Here is a 19925-nt window from a genome sequence, read left to right on the forward strand (position 1 = left end):
TGTCTAATGATTTGCTGTCGCAATCGATGCTTCGCCATTGAGGCAAAACTGCAACTTTTTTAAGTATGAGTTACTTGGCAAGACATCAACAGCACCCAGCAGCCACGATCAGGAAAATCTGGGAGGGTTTGCAAAGAAATCTTCACTTTAAGAATTGTTCTGTTTTATCTGTGTTATCAATACACTCATGGTTAACTTCCTGCGGTAAAAAGGACTGACAACCGATATTTTAAGGACCTAGTTTTTTGTGGCGCTCACCCACAGTAACGTTGACACTTTCAGTGGTTACTTCTAAAGGGGCTTGAATATTTTGTAAGCATAACTTTTTTATCTGAGCAGCCTCTAAAAAAGAAAGAGTCCCTCCTCCAGGAACACTAAGAAGTGAGAGCGATGCCGATAGCCCACTTTCCAAATTGTGAAAGCTGCCCATCGTTCCGCTTTCACAGAAGTGAGTGCAACTGTGGTTAACCACCTACATGTTGACCTTCCAACCACTTTTGAAGATAAAAAGCTGGTACAATAAGTTTGTGTTGTTTTACAGACCTTTCTTATAATTGTACCGCGTTTTCCCCCACCTACACGCCTACGTGATGGCTGGCTGGCCCCTGTCATCATTGTACTGTCAATAGACGAGCCAAGCCAACTCAGCGAAAACGAATGCGAAAAACCTTTCTACTCACTAAAACATTTCTGCTCGAAAAACTTTTCTACTCACTACAAATGAAGGCCTATCTGCACATTGTAAGTTAGAGAAAGCTTATAACAGGAAGAACTGTACTGCATTTCAATGCTAATAAATAGACCAGGAACCACATACACTAATAGAAGGTCACGGGATAGACTTCTTATGCATGTACACGTTTTTGCTGCGTGGGGTGGCAAAGGTCGTTTTAAGCGACTTTTATTTACGAATTAAAATATAAATCCACATTTCATGTGAAAAACATGGCTCGTTTTAACCAATACAATATGCAATCTTTCCATCAGCGAGGTTACCTTGATTCATGTAATGAGCAGTTGTCTGTCCCTTTAGGACCCTCTTCATAATTTTAACGCTAGCTTTCCTGTGAGGTTGTTTTCTAGTCATTTTTACCAAACCGCATATAAGTAACAGCACAGTATGCTTGTATATTATGACATGTAAAATGTAGATGTAGCTTTCTTGATGAAGCCACGCGCAAGACAAGCATGTGGAACTTGAAATTAGTCTTTATTTGAATGCTGACCAGTACTGTCATTATTTGGGCAAATGCGCAGTGCAGAGAAACGCACTTCCGAAGGCACTTCCGCCTCATTCAGTCTGTCAGATTTTGAAAGCACATTTATTTTGATTTCTTAAATCAGATAATAATCCAGTGTAGCTTGCCACTTGCAACAGTTTCACATTCGCCAAAACCCAGACAACCAAAGAAAACACTTAACCCTGAGTAGAGTATTTTATGTCTTCTTACGGCAGTAAGACAAGGTTTCTTGTGCCCCATCTTGCAAAAATGCAAATGAGCATGCGGGATTATTTCACAAGTGCTTCGTGTCCATAACTTTCTTTTCGTTGTTAGAGAAAATTTTCCATGAGTATTGTTAAAACAAGGTCTGCTGTACTCTGCAGTGGACTCCATTTCAAACACAGAATGCTAAGCTACCATATTTTCGGGAATATCATCGTGAAGAGCTTCTGTTGACGACTTATGCAAAAAAGAAAGCCAGCAGACTTTCTGCCCTGCCGAATCACAATCCAAATTCCATCCGATCACAGAACTTCAGCGAGCAAATGGCTGGCTAAAGGCTTCTATTTCTTTCAACATGATCACCAACAAAAATTTCACAAAGCGTGGCAAAAGCAACGCTTAACAACTCACCTTTTGAGCCAGCACTGTCTTGAAACCTTGCAATGCTACCTTATACAGGCCAACTACTAGGTCTTCGCATGATTTTTTTAAGACGTCCTTGGTGAGCTTGTCACTAACAGGTGGCGCCTGCAAAGTGCAAAATCGATAAGTGCCCATAAACACAGACTAGCAACGTTTGCTAGAATTGATCCCAACCTGTGGCCAAGGCGCCAGTTAAGTGAAGCCAAAATATTGCACAAACAGTGGAAGTTTAGCGATGCGCAGGAATCGCTATAGGCACTAATAAGCTGGAAGCAAGTGCTTGGTCCTGGGTGTTAACTATATAAACTTACTGAAGTGCACAAATGAACCCACTTGGGGAAACGCTGCTTTCACATGAATAGAACTTAACCGTAAGCCCCAGTAATACATACTACACAGGTTCCATTAGAGGTCTTGACTCAGCGCATGTATTCTATGCGCTACATTATCAGAAATGTAAGTACCTATGAAACCTGCTTACATAATATGGCCAACAAAATGTGCTCAATCCTGCGTGGGACGCCCGAGCATCACAGTGAAGTTAACTTTCTCTAGTGAAAGTTCTGTTCCTGCACGACACAAGTTTCTTGTATGGTGACAACCAGCGATGCGATGGCTGGTGACTATCACAGACCAATGCCACACTAGGGCTCCTATACAGTAGACTTTAATTTGATCCTGATGAGACCAATGAAATCAATCTAATTATCCGGCAGGACCAAATTAAACAAGACACAGAAATAACACCAAAACATACCACTGATCATTTGGTAGCATTTGCCAAATTCTAACACGCCCCCGAATTAAACGTGCACACTTTCTGTGTGTCCAAAGTAGAAAACTAACGTAGAAGTGACATTGAATCTCCAAAATAAGGTATGAATCTAATGCGCACTCGATGTTTTAGCAAGAAATATAGGCAAGGGTCTAATGTGCATTGCACAATTGCAGCCAGTTTCCTAAAGTCAGCTTCAGCGCACGGTTGTTAAAGTCAGCTTTGCCAGAATACAGCCGTGTTATGCTGTAAAATAAACTAGCACGGGAAATGCAATTATGGTTTCACATCAGACTGCACCACACAGGCAATTCTCCATCGAATTTTCAACGTGCATTAGAATCAGATAAATACCATAAACAGACGTTGTGAGCTACGGTTATTGCTTGAAAATCTTCCTAGGGCTGGCCGAAAATAGACATTTTCGACAGGAGATGAAATGTGTTCAATGCATTCACTGTCCCCTAAGCTCCACCAAGAGACGCTGCTACTGAAGCGGTAGCTACTGGGGTCATCATAGGGGCCAAGCACGTTTGTGCTGACTGGTCAAGTTCAAATTATGCAACCTGCCGCGGTTGCTCAGTGGCTATGATGTTCGGCTACCAAGCACAAGGTCACGGGATCAAATCTTGGCCACGGCGGCCGCATTTCGATGGGGGCGAAACCCGAAAACACCCGTGTACATAGATTTAGGTGCATGTTAAAGAACCCCAGGTGGTCCAAATTATTCCGGAGTCCCCCACTACGGCGTGCCTCATAATCGGATCGTGGTTTTGGCACGTAAAACCCCACAATTTCTTTAATTATGCAGTGAAGGCCACCTTTAGGTTCTAAATAACGAACTGTATTTCAAACATAGCAGGAAATGCGGCGAAGGCTCTCTTAACTTGCTTCAATGCTAGGCTTGGCGACCAAAAATATAGTGCATCACATACGAAAGAAACATTGGCATACCTGCCTACCTAGCAACACGAAAATTCGGGAGACCGCGGTGCGAGAGGAGGGGAGAGGACAAAAAAAAAAATGTTGCCGCCGTGCGAAATGGCGCACGTAGTACAGAGTCCATGCTTGTCACGACTCTGCAAAGTGACAAAGCACAGAAACTCACTTGCAAGTACTTATTCTTGGCTTCTGAAAGTGCCATCAAATCGTTCCAACTAGTAAACTCAGGGAAACAAGGAGCAGTTCGGCATTCCACTTCACTCGGCCGTGCGAAATGGCGCACGTAGTACAGAGTCCATGCTTGTCACGACTCTGCAAAGTGACAAAGCACAGAAACTCACTTGCAAGTACTTATTCTTGGCTTCTGAAAGTGCCATCAATCGTTCCAACTAGTAAACTCAGGGAAACAAGGAGCAGTTCGGCATTCGCACTTCACTCGACAACCTGATAAAGCCAACTGAAGCCTAACGCACTCACAGTCATATAACGACTGGATTACTAAAAATGCGCGACCCAGCCTGAGACGAGCCAATCCGGAAAATCCAATATGACAGCGCCCTTCAGTTGCTCACGTTTATAGTTCACTATACTCGCGTTCGTGCTGGTGCCGGCGGCTGCTACGATTCAAGGTGCATGCTGGTGACTAACTGCTCCCGTGTCGCTTAAATTTCTCGCATGGTTATATTGCAGGACGTAAGAAAAAGAAAGAAAAAAAAAAAACACCGCATATCCACGAAGTGAATGATGATGAGTGGGCGAAGCACCGGCCAGGGGATCATTCGGGCAAAATGCCAGAAGCGTTCTCCGGAAGCCGGCTTCCGGTTCCGGAAGACGGAGCGTGGCATACATATACCATACATATACATATATATACTGTACATGTGTACAGTATATACAGCGCTTATACTGCCCTTGTGCACCGCAGTGCCCCTAGCTACGGAAGAGAGAGAGAGAGAGTGTGTGCGTCGAGAACGAGAGAGAAAGAATAAGAGAGCACAGCTGCGCCTCTAGTGGAAGTGGCGAGTACTAGCGTGGCTACGACGGCACAACGAGGGACAAGGCTCGACCCTAAGGAGCTTTGCCCCTAAAAGAAAAAAAAAAAAAGCGCGGTGCTGAGGTGGCTGCTTTTTGGGAGATTTGAAGCCGTGTCCGTACAATCGGGAGATACGAAAACAATTCGGGAGAGTTGGCAGGTATGCATTGGTATGCATCTACTACTTTTGGTGTTACCACTAAGTTTCATACTTTTGACAGTGGCCACAGCGCACTGCTCGCGACTGAAACATATAGTATGTTGCATGCACTTAAGCACCAGGGTGCACAAATACAGTCAAACCTTGTTATAACCAAGTTGCATCCAGCATGAAAATACCTTTACTATATCTGATATTTATTGTAAACGTATACAGCAAAACCTCGTTCATATGTTCTGGTAAAAACGCCAGTAAAAACATACTACTAACTGGGAAAACAAACAACTTGAAGTCACTAAAAAATTTGGCAGACTAAAACTTAGTTCACCTCTCCGTAATGCGAAGCGTTGCGCAAATTGTTGCAGCACGAGACGCCGACGCACACCAAGGTGGTGGGGCCCGAGCGCCCGGAGATGCACGTTGTCGTTCTTGTGGTTTTGGCAAGGTTACAATTTCACTCCTTAAATTAGTTTTTTTTTTTTTTAGGAAAACGGTTTTTCGCTAGAAGTCTTGACATGTCCACTCATCAAGAAGTATTGCGGCATGAGACGCGCATTGTTGTTTTCCTATTTAAGCCAGCGACTGGAAAACCAATACAGATTTGCGCTTGTGCTGATGCATTTGATACCACTAGAGCGATACATGACGCTTACTTCGCGCCGTCTGCAGCAGCAAACGGCAGCGCATTTGGGTTTTTGCCCATTAAAAGCATGCAGTACACTTCTGACGGCACTATGCCACACACGCCATGAATTAGATATGTGACGATGGACATGTGAAGATGCTTATCGTGATAGGGTTGGCAGCATAGAGTTTCATACAATTACTATAGTACATGGATTTGCCTAAACTTCGTTCTTCTGGCTTTAATGGCTTAAGGACTTCGCAAAGTGATCATTTTTCAGAAAGTACTGCGTTATAACTAATTGGATAAACATTAAAATTGTGCGACGGCAGGATTCGAACACAGGACCACTAACACATAAGCCCGATACTGAAACCATCACGGAGGGGTGTGCGAATATTCGAATCGAACAACGAATCGAATAGTGTCCTGTTTGAATTGGTCTTCCGAATCAAACAGTCACTATTCGTAAATGCGAATATTTGTAGAATACTTTTCAAATATTCTAATACGTCAACTGCGGCCAAATAAGCATAAAATTGGAGCAAAAGTACTGTAAAATTTCACCCAAAAAGTTACTGTGCGACTGGCCGCTCGAAGGCACTTTGTGTGTATTCGCGGACGTCTTTCACACTCGGAAAAACACTAGCACGTATTGAGCAACAAAAGCTGTATCGAGAGTTTTTCATGTTGCTCTACAATTTTCTCAATGACACTCTTCGTCTAAGTGTAATATGTGGGAAGTTCATTAATTAAGACTAATTATGTAATTCGGCAGAATGCAAAAAATTATCTGAGTATCTCCAAGCGACGGCAAACAATGTTACCTTGGTTCTGTCAAGCTACATGGCATTTGCATATTTTTAAATCTTAGCGCATGATAGTTGGGACACCCAGTATATATGTATGGTGAGAGACTTGGTTAACGAAACTCAATAAGTGTAAAACAATGAGAATTACTTGCTGTACTTCTCACAACATACTGTGTACCTATTTTCTTCATATTTCCCCCAACATATACCTTGGCATTTATATTTCTCAGAACCTTTCCTGGCAAACTTATGTTGACCACATAACTAGTATTGCTAATTGTACTCTTGGTTTAGCTCCCACCTTAAAGCTTTTGGTACATAAAATTTTTTTAAGTCCAAGACTGAATATGCATCTTCTATTTGGGATCCTCAGGTCAGTTCGCTTAATCTCAGCATAGAAGCCATTCAGAACCATGCAGCACATCTTATTTCATTTAACTGCTCGTGCACGGCAAGTGTTAAAAAATGAAATTCCTGACGTTTTAAGTGTCAAAACCACCATTTAATTCAGGCACGTCGTAGTGGGGGACTACCTAGGGGTTCTTTAACGTGCACCTAAATCTAAGTATACGGGTGTTTTCGGCATTTCGGGGGCGAAATGCGGCCGCCGTGGTCGAGATTTGATCCCGCTACCTCGTACTTAGCAGCCCAACATCATAACCACTAAGCAACCACGGCAGATATGCACAGCAAGTGTCACTTTAATAAAAACAAATCCTAATTTGCCTAACTTGTCACTTCGTCGTAAGACCTCACGTCTGTCTATTTCATAAAACCTATCATTACAATCCTACCTTAAGCGACTCTCGTTACCACCATTGTACATTTCTTCAAGAAACGATCATCAGTTCAAGGTTGACATGCCATGTTAGCGCACTAACTTGCCTTTCAATTCTTTCATTCGCACAAGCACCAACTGGAATACCACCTACTTGCTTCCGTTGTTTCGATTGTCAATGCCGACAAATTCAAGAAAGCTCTCGTTAACAACTTGTTGTAACCGTACTATGCCAACACCACCTAGATAGCACAAGGCCTATGCACTCCGATCATGACATCAAGCTACCTGGGCTGACTGCCATAGAATATAATGGGAATGCTCCCGCGTAAGCAACAGTGATTTTGACCGTCACCGTTTTCATCACACCAGCCTTGGCAATGGAAATTTCGGCTCAGGTAGTATGACGTCATAGATCGGAGTGTGTAGGCCTGTGCTATCTAGGTGGTGTTGACTAGGCTGCTAAAATGTGTTTGCTTTGATACCATCCACTCCTCTGTATAATGTGTCGGCCCTGATAGAAAATTAATGAAATGAAAATAAAGGTATTTCTGTGACAGATGCGACTTCGTTATAATGAAGTTGACCTGTAATAAGAGAAACTGTAGAATAAACAATTTTTCGTGCTAGCATGCTGAAAATGAAGACAACAAATCCAGTTCGTCACTTAATGCTTTTCTCTCATTTGCAACCAACTGACAAATGCAAATTATATTATGTTCGCTTTAACTCTAAATACTACACCCTGCAAGTATTCTACTACAGCAAAATACTTTAAAATCTGCACAGAACAAACGGAGAAACTTGCCTGCTGAGTAGGGGGGGGTTTGGATTGCGTCATAGGTGGAGGAGCCGCTTCGTCGGAGTCCGAGTCTGACACCAAGTCTGGAATCTTTCGTGCATCAAAAGAACAACAGCTGTCAATACCTCCTGTTTAGGGATGCCAATATCTTTCTTTTACTTATTTATTTTTTGAGCAAATAAAACAATAGACACAACTTACAGCAGGTTTTGCCTTTGGCTTGTTCGTTGTTGGTTGACTGCAAGAAAAAAAAAATAATAAGGCAACACACGTTTGTGTTGTAAATGAGAGAACAATTGTGATCCACCTGACTAGCCCGAAGCTACAAAGAAACCCACACGGGTCTCTGAATCTCGTGGGCTGCCGCCACGGAGCAAGAAACCTTTAGGAGTGGAAACTCCGCCAGTTGCAGCGACCAGAAAATGTCACAAGTCCGCGGAGCCACTATCATGCTAACGGCACCTGGCGGCCGAGAAAGAAATTATTGCCGTCTTGGTTGCCAGGGCAACCGCTCATGTGTGTTATTCCCGTTCGCGGCAGCGCACGTTGCTCCCGTTCGGCCACGCGCCTCCACAAGTTCTACTGAGGGCACTCACGCGTCCCACCTGCGTCCCCATCTTAGGCTAGTAAATTCCGAACAAGGGTACACTGCATGTATCAGCGCTGCAAGTATTACGGTCCTCGAACAGACACCGACAAGAACAGTTGCTGTTTCACTTAAAAGCCCACAAAAACAACGTTAAGGCGGGCATGCTGAAGCGAACGCCTGTGTCGTCTGCTTTGAGCGGGAGACATGGGCGCCGCCAAAGGGAACGCGCCCGAGCAGCACCACCGGGCTGCTGCTCTTTTTTTTTTTTTTTTTCGCTGCTGCTTGCATGACGTGCCGCAAGGCGCCGCCACTGCATGCGCCCCCGTCGGCGCATACTAATGTGACGTTATCTGGTCACACACGAGCGCCCGCACTCACGGGAGTTTCTACTCCTAAATATTCTTCCTCCATGGCTGCCGCGTAACTGATTTGCCATATTCAGTTGAAAACGAGTGCTTATCCTACTCAGAAACAAAACAGTGAAAGACAGTCACAATCATATGAAATAACGGACAATGAAGCCACAGAAAGCATAGAAATTAACTGTTATGTTTTAATTGAAATGTAGAAATAAATAATGTAAAAGGAAATGAAAGCGAAAGAAAAGATAGCTTGACGCAGGTGGGGACTGAACACACATCTGCCATATAATTTGTGTGGTACTGTACGAATTAAGTTACAGTGGCGCCATCCTCTTGTCCATTATTTTCGGTATTTGTGAACAAGATTAGCCTTAGGGGCGTTGGCCAGTGCTGTCTGTGGCCAAAGTGTGAGTCGCAGGAGTCGCGTAGTATGTAAACCTTAGGAGTAGGCAATTGGCCAATAAACTCTCGTATGCTACCTCATGGTATGAAGACTGCCAAACTCGAGACCCTTGCTATGCAATGAAGGCAAGTTATCTTTTCATCCGCTTTCATTTCCCTTTTTATTTCTACATTTAAATCAAATGTAACAGTAGCCTTCCCTGGCTTCGTTGTCTGTTACTTTGCATTGATTGTGACAGAAAATCGAGGGCCTTGGATCTCATTCTTTCAGAATAGTGTTTGCCTGAGCTCGTTGGTTGCACATAGCACAAATCGTTTCCAGCAGAACGTATGGACACGGACAGAAAGGGACGACGACGACAACTCGGTGACAAAGGCAGTACCAGATTTACATCATCTCTCATCATCTGTCCAGTCAGACTGCTTTCCTTACTCCAGTAACACATATTGAGATTACTCGTTATCCCTTGTTCTAGTAATAAATGTTCATGACTGCTTTTTCAGCACTAAGTTGAAATCTTACATGATAACATAAAAGAGATGATGATGATACAATGATGCTACTGTTATTTACCATCACTCTCTCCTAAGGTTGCGGATGCACATGTTTTAACTACTTATTTCTGTGCCATTAATGCTTGTAGAAATGCCAACATTAGCAGAAGTTGACAATTTATTTTGGCAGGTACGTACCATGTACAAAGCTAAAACAAGCAATCTGCACTAAGTAGACCAACTTCACGAGGACAACTCGAATGCGACCACGTCAGAGTGCAAGAACAGATGGGAATTTGAAAAACAGCAGTAAGCACCACAATGTTATTCAATGCACAAAAATTGAGATCAAAACTACACTTGTCGTGTTTCCTTTCACAACTGGCCATCTGTGCGTCCCTGCAACTTGAGGAATGCTTGTACCAAGCGATATGATTAACTGACTGATCAAAGAGTAAACTGATTGGGTTTAACCATTTCTATGCCATGCTACTATCCTAAATTCTGACAAAAATGAGCATTCTTGCTTACTGTGGGATCTTTTACGAAAAACAAAGATGGTATTTCAAGTGTTCATTTATATAAGTATTGAGCCCTTATGGCAAAGGAGAAGCTTCATAGCACTACACAATAAAACGAAACTGAAATGTATAGTCGGAAAGAAATTGAAAATTGCAAGAAAATGAAAAGTATTGCCCTGCTCAGCTTGGCTCTTTATGAGAAAATGAGAAGGTGAGAGTAATAAGCAGCAGCACAGGGGTGAAAAGTGACAAGAATCCAGCACATAAATTATCCTTGGGGGCCAAGGAACTTCAAATTTTATGCCCTGTGCTCAAAGGTGCTGCTGAAAGACAGTTCATTAAGCTGCACACTAATGACTAATTTATGCCAGTGTGTTGTGCATTTGTCAATGGCATTCCGTATCAGCAGCTTTTACCTTGTCAATTTACAAGCAGTGCATTACACTAAGGTATTGCGCTCAGCTCACTACCCAAGTACATTAACACATTATAAGAAAGAAAGACGAGTCAAGACGCACTTACTTCTTAGTAGTATCCGTTTTTCCATTCTTAGCCTTTTCTCCTGGAGAAGAAAAACATAACGAGGCAGGAGGGGTGGTTCAGCCACATAACACAAAGAATTACCAGGCTAAATGTGTACAAGCAAATACTTTCGAAGCTGTGGAAACTCCACCACAAACTTCTCACGCTTAAGAAGATGACACTTAGTCAGTATAAAGGTGTTGATGGCAAGGTGTTGCCTTTGTCTGGTGTGTCCTATTGTGTTATCAGCTTTACTCAAAAGTTGTACTCAGTGCATTAAACAATTAACAAACACAAACTAGAGCCCCATTTCTTGCTTCACTCAACATCTTTTGCGAATGTATCTAGAATTAAAAGGCATTCACCTCACAAATCTATTCCGTCGCATCAAGAAACTGTGACATCACACCAATTCAAACAGTGTTTGTGCAATGCCCTCGTGGCCTCCCCATCTTTTTCATCATTCCTGTTGCTCCTAAAAGCACTGTGCTGACAGTACTGTAATAGTCATGACAATAGCAAGCCCAGAAAGGTGCTGCGAAGGCCACTTTAGTCCTTCGCCTCCTGCAGACACTCTGGGATGGCCCACTCCTGTTGCACGGCTCCTGCCATAGACAAGCAGGGTTCGTCCACAATGAAAGCAGCCATTTTCTCAAGCCTCCATAGTGCATTTTGCCACAATTTCTCTTGCCAAATTTAATGTTGAAAAATTTTATTGCCTCGAATTCATGCCAGTTTTCCCACCATCCTTAAAGTTGCACCACATCTTGTCGACTTCCAAGTGTTTTTTTTTTGTTGTTGTTGTTGTTTTGTCCTACTTGTGTGCCCACAACCTTAGTATCAATCGCCCGTTTCATTTTGTAGATACTTCAAAATTGTAGCTTAGCACAATACAAATTTGCACTTTTTTTATGTTGCTAAAAACACCATTGGCTCTTTCTTTGCTCTCAGTATAGAAAATACAAATTATTATTTTTTTTGCTATATGCCTTAGCTACCCCAAGGCAGCTAGCTGGCAGTATGCATAAATGTGCTCTCACTAAGAGTTGCACTGCTTCACATGGTGTCAGGATCATTTGCCAATGTTAACACAGGCCCTGTACATGGGCCACGTCAACAGTGGCCCGAAGAGCAGCTGCTTAATTCACACTTGCCTGCCTCAGTCAGCCTCTTGTGAAGTTCGAGGATCTCGCGATTCAAGTCTAGGGACAAAAAGTTACAACGCTTGGTGTAGTACTCGATAACCTTCTTGGCTCGGCTATTCTGTTTCAAGCTTTCGTAGACTTGCGCCATCTTGAAGTAACCCTGCATAAAGAGGTGGTCGTGGTACATTTCAAGAACCTGCATCATGTATCCCATTAAGGGGAAACATGAGCTTGTGTGCTGCATTGGAACAATTCTGCTGCAGTCGGTAGTTTTGCCTGTTACAGGATCCACTAAATTGCAAGTTAAGGGGGGACGCGGCTTTCGCATCGCAATATTTAGCCAAAAAACCGATTTTTTGAAAATCACATTTTCAGTTTGTATGACATCTTTTCTATTTTATTTCAAAATTTCGTCACGGAAAATCGCGCGGAAATGATGTAAAAAATGTTTATCGAAGCTAAGGTGGCGAGGAGTTTCTCGAAAATAGCGAAAAAACGGCATTTTTCAAGCCGCGATATCTCCGCAACCGCGTAACCTAGCGCCGCCATCTTGGTCTCTATGGATAGCGCGATTCTCCGTCTTCAAATCTGGCGCCTCGGCCAGCTGCACCAGGCAAGAGCAAGCACACAGCAAGCAAAAGTTTCAAGGTCTCGCGGCGGTTTCTGATCGGCAGCGCGCGCCACGTGACTGTACGCGGCTCCGGATTGGTCTCCCGGGCGGTTGCCCTTAGCAACCGGCGGAAAGGTCGTCTGCTCGCCGCTACGGTGGCTAGAATCGCCGCGCTGACGAGCCGATTTCGCGTCTTTTCAAGTCGTCGCGGCGTGGTTTAGAGATTGTATCTCGCTTATGATAACGGACCGGCGCTCGCTTGGTAGAGAAACGAAAAACGTTGTCAAGCTCAGCCCTTCTTAGCTTGGAGAACGGCTCTCGTCTGTTATCATGGGCCGGCGATTGTTCAAGAAGAAACGCAAGACTGCGCATCAATTTGGTGCTCGTAAGTCGAAGCCACCGATCTCTAAAACAAAGTTTGCTCCGGCGACTTCAGCAGTGACAATGACGGTGGCATGCAGCGCGACGCGGACGTGCAGCTGAGCACCTCAAGCACGGATGGAACATCGTCCGCGCGTATTGGCGAAACTGTTCAGGAACCCAGCCGAAAAAGATGCAATGCGGAAAAAGAAAGCTGCAAAAGCTCATCAGACCATCAGGTCAGATGGTCAAGCGATGCCGCATCGCAAAGGACACAAAGGACTATAACCCTGGTGCCTATTAAATTTTGACAACTTTGAACCTTGTTTTATCAGTACAGTTTTTTTGGCATGTTGCTCAGCTCGTGGAGCAGATATCTTGGTAACTACTTTACACATTTTGATTGCGTTTGTTTTGTCAGACTCACTGAACTGTACTTTAGGGCAGGGGTTCTCAGGTACGTTCATCCCAGGGAACCCTGCTAAGCTCCATAAAGTGCCAAGGAACCCCCCCCCCCCCCCCCCCCCCCGATTTAACCGAATTATCAAGGGTATCAAGAAAACAAACAAATGCTGCACTACGTCAACACGCTTTTATTTACTCAATGAATCGTCAAATCTTGTTTCTATTTAGCACAAGACCAGTGCGGAAGCTGAAATTCTCTTCATCTCATGATTAGCGCTAGCAGCGGCGAAGGCCTCGCGACATCCTTCGCGGCGCGCGTTTTCATCTGAGACACGCTTTGCACCAACGGGCGCACATCCCGATTATTTTTTCGCCACTCAGCTGCTCGCCAACAAATTGTCCGTCCATCGCGATGTAGCCGGTGCTTTTTATCTTCGACAGCTTTGCACTGAGTAAAAGCGAAACTACAGCTTGCCGCAACCGCTGTCGACGAAACCGCGGCCGCGATCATGGACGGCGACCTTGCGGTTCAGAAGGCAGGCGGCTGACGCACGCACCAAGTCAAAACGAAACTACCGTTCGCTGCAAGAAGTGCGGACGAAACTGCGGTCGCTATCGATGCTACCATGGTTGGCGACTACGCAGTTGTGAAGGCACGCAGCCGACGCGCGCATCGAGTGAAAACGTAACTACTATTTGCCGCAACCGCTGCGGACGAAACTGCGGTGGTTATCGACGCGATCAGAGATAGCGACTACACACTACGGAGGCACGCGGCTAGCCGCCAACGCGGTGTTACGCGCGGCGATAAACGCAAGAATAAACGCTTTGAAGCGCTTCGGCGTTGCTGTCAGTCACGTGCCGCGTACGATTGCCGCTGAGGACCACGGTGCAAGCTGAGGACCACAGCGATGCGGACTGCGCCGCTTCGTCTCGGTTGGACGCTACGCCGTTCTTGCTCTTCTGCGGCGCGCATTTGCGGTTCTCCGCGTTTTTTTATATATATATATATATATATATATATATATATTTTCCTCCAACGTATAGGTCAGTGCACACGCTATCGGCACCTACCCTATCTACAAATAGGAGAAAGGCGCATGGGGTAAGTTACGAATCTCGGAGGCCTCCGAGATTCAAGTGAGAAAGCTTAGGGCGCTGCCCGTTCTCGGAGGTTGGGTGGCTACAAGCTGCGCCGCGCGTACCACTGCGTTGGCGGCGTATTTCGCAGCGCGTCGATCGTTCGTTTGCTGTTACACACTGTGATGTGCTTTTTGACACTCGGGCATGGGTAATGGAGGTTCTTTTGACTTGGATCAAGCGCACCTCGTGTTCGCCGTTTTAGACACTTGTCGAGAGCGGGACCAGGATGAAGGGAACGTCATTAAATCATCAGCGCTCGCCTAGGCGAACGTTTCAGAATACGCAGGGGCTGCGGAACCCGAGGTTCAGCAAAGGCCCCACGGAACCCGCAGCCCGGATGTGCGCCCGTGCAAAGCGCGTCTCAGATGAAACTTAGCGGGAGATGAGCGCTTCCGCACTGGTCTTGTGCTTTTTTATCCAGCGCTCTTGGTTTTTTTAGAATTCGTAGTAGTTTAGGTCTCGGCACCTACCCTGTTCGTGCAGTGAGAAAGTTAAGCACAAGCTGCTGCAAGCTGCACACACTGTGATGTGGCAGTGGGTAATGGAGGTTCTTTGGATCAAGGGAGAAAGAAAACAACACTTTTTTTAGTAAAAAAAAAAAATTCGAGAACGAGAACGCTATCTCCTTCTGCATACATTTGGCTCTGCATACAGTATTTAACAAACTTTTCACTTGATTTCGTAAATCCTCCAGTCCCTCCATGAGGTTCAAGAAAGAAATAATTTGTCTAGCAAAAAGTTTTCATGGTACCGCTTTGAAATTTTATGAAAGCATCATAGAGCCATTCTTATTCTATGTACCAATTTTCATTGACATCCACCAAGAAACAAGAAAGTTGGTACCGAAAGCCGCGTCCCCCCTTAAGTGACCAACAGGCTACTGGTGTGTTAGACATGTTCAGGGGTGCCTATTACATACTGGATATAAGGCATATTCATTTCACCATTCGCAAAAAAAAAAAAAAAAAGCTCATTCACGTAGTGTGTGCTCATAATTTACCTTTTCTGTTGCGCATTCTCTTGATCCTTTACGTGTGGTGATGCACTGTGCATTTTAACCTTCTTTGGCGTTTTTTTTTCTCACTTGCTTTCTATTGATTCCTGAAAAACACAGGCATGTTGTGTCTTTCAAGAAACAGTTGCTAGCCGTTTTTCCTTTTCTATTTTGTGCTCATCCTGTATGTTTTCTGTGGTAACAATACAGTCAAGCTTTCATTAATTTGATCCCGACAGGAGTGTGTGAGTCAGTCTAATTATCTGGTTGATTGAATGGAAATATAATGAAAGGGTAATATAATGTCTGAACATTCTAACCAATTATTTACCAAAATAATCTGCCGGCACGAGTTACCATTAAAGGGCCCCTAAACCACCTCTGTCATCTTTTTGCATATTTTAAATGTATGTACATGCCCATCGTGTACAGAGTATTGTGACAATCATCCTTCACAAAAATGGTAGTTTCACAAAGACAGCTTCTTAAAGAAAGCATTGATGTAAAAAATGATGGTGGCTGATGGGAAGGTCGCCTGTGTACAAGGAACACGTAGTCACGCTTTCTTATGTGCCTAATGTAAGCTACCTTGTGTTTATTGTAGGTTTGCGCATGCAAAGTGTTAACACTTGTGGAATCCTCGGGTCCTATAACCGCCGCACGGGCAGCGAACGTCGCGTCAAGCGCATGCGTGCCAGGGAGAGTTGGGACAGGGGAAACTTTCCTTCTGCGGGGGGCACGCGGGAATCGCAAGCGCTATCAGCGCCACGGGTGGGTCGCGTGAGATCCCGCTGATATCGCCCGGGTCTCTTTGGTCTCCAGCAAGCGGCGACGGCGGAAGTCTCCGCCGCCGCTCCCGTATTCCCGCACGTGGTTAGTTAACCGCGTTCTTGCCGCGGCAAACACCGCGGCCCCCTCGTATTCCCCAGTTGGTAAGTCGGAAGCCCTTCTTTACCTAGTGTATTCTCTTCGAGGGAACCCTCAGCGATGTCAACTATAGCTAGCTGGCCTGCTCGAAGTGTTAGTTGCAGTTGTAATAAATGCTTTCCGAGTGTACACGTGGTTGTCCTCTATGTTTCCTCGAGCTTGTACCGGACCGCGGTTGATGCACAGGCTTGCGCCAACCGCGGGGCTCGGTGTGTCGAGGCAGAGGGCCGTTGGCATCCACCCATATCCCGACACACTTTCCTGTCCACGGGAAAATAGGCAGTTTTTGGGTAGTCTAGTAAACAATTTTTCTACTGCTGCAGCAACTGCTTGATATTAAATTGTATGGTATCAATTTGTAGAAGGAGGAATGTGATTTCTAATGGTATTATTGTCAAGGAAACATTTATTAATAATGCTTTGAAAAAAATTATTTTATAAAAAAGTTCGTAAGGAAAACGGGAAAACTTCTGTAAAACCATCGATGCTGCTTGGCACCAAGAGAACATTAAAAAACTTCAAAATATCATTTTGAACAAAAAGACTATACAGGGCCAGTCCACTTATAACGATACCACACATAACGATATATCGGTTATAACGATGAGTCAACATAAGAGTGTCAACTTATGCATTAGGCATGGGTTCTCAAAGTGGGCTTCCGCAGTCCCCTGCTCGGGGGGTTCCGCGAGCCACTGATAAATTTTCCGTGGTCCCGTGCTCGCCAAGTGGCTAAAACGGTGAGCACGAGGTGCGCTCGGTCTACACTACCTGCATTACCTATGCCCGAGTGTCAAAAAGCACATCACAGTGCGTAACTGCAACGTGCGAACTGTGCAATAAATCCGCAACCAGCTTGTAGCCCCCCAACCTCTGAAAACGGGCCAGCCATGGCAGCGTGCCTAAGCTTTCGCACTTGAATCTCGGAGGCCGTAACTTAGCACCATGCGCATTTGTAGACAGGGTAGGTGGCTGATAGCGTGCACACGGACGTATACGTCAGCGGAATTAAAAAAAAATAAATGCGCAGAGCCCCGCAAATGCGCGCCGCAAAAGAGCAAAAATGGCGCTAGTGTACAAAAAACGAAGCGGCGCAATCCGCATCGCTGTATGGTCCTCAGCGGCAATCGTACGGCAATACGTGACTGGCAGCAATGCCGGACGCTTCGTGTCTAATTAGAGAGTTTTAGATTAGGGGGACGGAAGCGTTGGGGCCCCCTAATCTAAACTCTCTATTGGCCCCCAAAGCCTTTTCTTGCGTTAATCGCCGCTCATAACACCGTGTTGGCGGCTAACCGCCTGCCTTCATAAGTGCGTAGTCGCCATCTATGGTCGCGTTGATAGCCACTACAGTTTCGTCCGCAGCGGTAGTGGCAAACAGTAGTTTCGTTCATATCTTGTTTTTTTGTCCAACAGTTCATTTCGTTCACGAGTTCATATCTGCGCCATTACCGCGCAGCGCATCCCGCCTGCGTGCTGATTGCGAACAAAAGCCACGGAGAGCATCACAAGTTGGCGCAGCGTGCACAAGATGGTGCACGCCGCGCGTCACTGCAGAATGCAATTTCGAGGTCCACTTCCTGCCGTCTTCTCACGCAAAACTCCTCTCTCTGCGTTGCAGCTGGCAAGTGGTCCTGCCCAAATGATGTTGACAGCCTGCAGATAAGAACTGTAACCTTTAGAACACTCCGGATATCTTTAGCTCTGATTGTGGGAGTGATGAAACAGTTCGGAGTAGGAAACAAAACTTGCCGGCGAATACCTGGTGATGTTACGGGGCTATTTGACGCACTTTCACCATCCATGCTGAAGTCTGATGAATCACAATCATCTTCCAAGTCTGTGTTGCTACCACCATCAAAAAATTCTAATGCAGACTCATCGAAATCCGTCAAAATTGGCTGTTTCTGAAGGGCAGCTGCGCGTGATGTCGACGTCGTGTCGGAAGCTACAAGGGCTGATCACGCCCGGCTAAAAGGCGCTTTAAACATCCCCCTGCGGTGAAAAAAGAAACACGAAAGGGAACACTAGAAAAATAGTTCCTCTTTTAAGTGCTGGATGGCGCTAGCAGTCCGAAACAGCTCCGAGTGCGGCAAAATTTTAAGTTGAAACCATCTATATAGGCGCGGACAGGAAAGTGTTCAAACACTGCGATAATATGTGCTTTTCATAGTTTTTTCTTGTTGATGTTAGGTGGTGTCGAGTCGCTAAGTTGTCTTCCAGATATGTTCCATGACTTCATCTCAAAGTTGTCTTTGTACTTGGCAACGTAGACTGTCCTCCAATGCTGGCCAGAATTGGAACGCACCCATAATCCCTGCAGTTTGCAAATGTTTTTCATGGTCTTTGTCTGTATCACTGTGGCCTGCTGTTATTGTTTGGTCACCGCCGATCCATTGTTTGTGCAGCGGGAGAGCTTGCTGCTGCAGCTGCAGCGCAACAGCCAGGAGACAATGCGACCAACGATGAACTGGACATGCTGCAGGAATCTGAGGAGCAGAACTATGAGTTGTAAGTGCTCGATGTGTTCAGCATCTCAGGTTTGTGCATCACTTGCATTGGTGATGTGGGATTCGCCATGCATACTGGGCACTTGGTACGCAAAAAAAAGGTGGTCACACTCTTGTTATTTACCTTAGGTTTGTGAACATCGGAATGCTTCATAAGAACCACACTGCACACATAAATATCCACAGCGCTATGTACAGTGGAAACCTCGTTGATACATTCATCACGGGAACCGAAAATAAAGCATATCATCCGAAATCGTATCATCCAGCGTATTATCCAACCAAATCGTATTATTGGGAAAAGAAAAAAAAATGTATCCTCCCGAAAAACGTATTACGTAAATCGTATCAACGAGGTTCCACTGTATATATGCAGTAAAAGGTCATAATTCAAATTCTGCAGGGATGCTACGAAAATTCGAATTAGACAAAATTCAAACTAATGAAAGTCGGACAATAAATCGCTCGGTTAAGGTGCGTATATACAGTAAAACCTCGATAATTCGAACTCGGTTAATTCGAAATTTCGGTTAATTCGAAGAATTTGAGCGGTCCCGTCTTCTCAATGCAAATTCTACCGGATAATTTGAATGGCCCGCGCGGCTCTATTCGGATAATTCGAAGTTTCCGGCTAGTAGCAACGTGCGGCGGTTAGGTTAGGGCGCTCCGTACAGTCGCCAACCGATTTTCCAAGCTCGTGGGGACTGAAAAAATAGTCCGGGAAACTCGTTCGGCCGAAAAAAAAAGTTATAGTGCGGCTAAAAAAAAATCTCTAATAGCCCTGCCTCATACTACGCTTGGAGGGGATCGACTTGCTTGGATTTGCGCAGCAATGACTTGTCTCCGTGTACAGGTTGACACGGTGTACAGTTGACACGTACGTCACCGCGTTGGCGATCTCCGCCAACGGAGTTCGCCATGGAGATCCAAGAAACGAGCTTCGCGCCGCGTAGCTCTCGCGAGGTACAGGAGGTAGCGCCGATCACTGAGACATGGGTCTCCGAGACACCTGCTCAGTGTACACGCCACGGTCAAAATAGCAAACCGAAACTTGAGAGGAAAAAAAAAAAACTCACTAAATTACCACGCGTGGTGTCAGCGCGCACGAGCGAGCGCGGCCGCCGCAGCCCACAGCGAGCGAAGGT

General features: G+C 45.1%; 1 protein-coding gene across 1 annotated transcript in view; it reads right to left on the reverse strand.

Moving 5' to 3' along the window:
* The window catches only part of LOC119455443 (E3 ubiquitin-protein ligase TTC3-like), a 123282-nt gene extending 111280 nt beyond the window's left edge, over positions 1–12002 (reverse strand). The window contains exons 1-5 of the mRNA XM_049668775.1: positions 11841–12002; positions 10687–10726; positions 7997–8033; positions 7802–7885; positions 1857–1973 (exon numbers count right to left, since the gene is read on the reverse strand). Coding sequence (XP_049524732.1) covers positions 1857–1973; positions 7802–7885; positions 7997–8033; positions 10687–10726; positions 11841–11997 — 435 coding nt within the window. The 5' untranslated portion in view covers positions 11998–12002. The remainder of the gene's footprint in view (positions 1–1856; positions 1974–7801; positions 7886–7996; positions 8034–10686; positions 10727–11840) is intronic.
* Between the last annotated feature and the right edge of the window lie 7923 nt (positions 12003–19925).

This window comes from Dermacentor silvarum, chromosome 6 (assembly GCF_013339745.2).
Source record: "Dermacentor silvarum isolate Dsil-2018 chromosome 6, BIME_Dsil_1.4, whole genome shotgun sequence".
Classification (NCBI taxonomy): Eukaryota; Metazoa; Arthropoda; class Arachnida; order Ixodida; family Ixodidae; genus Dermacentor; species Dermacentor silvarum.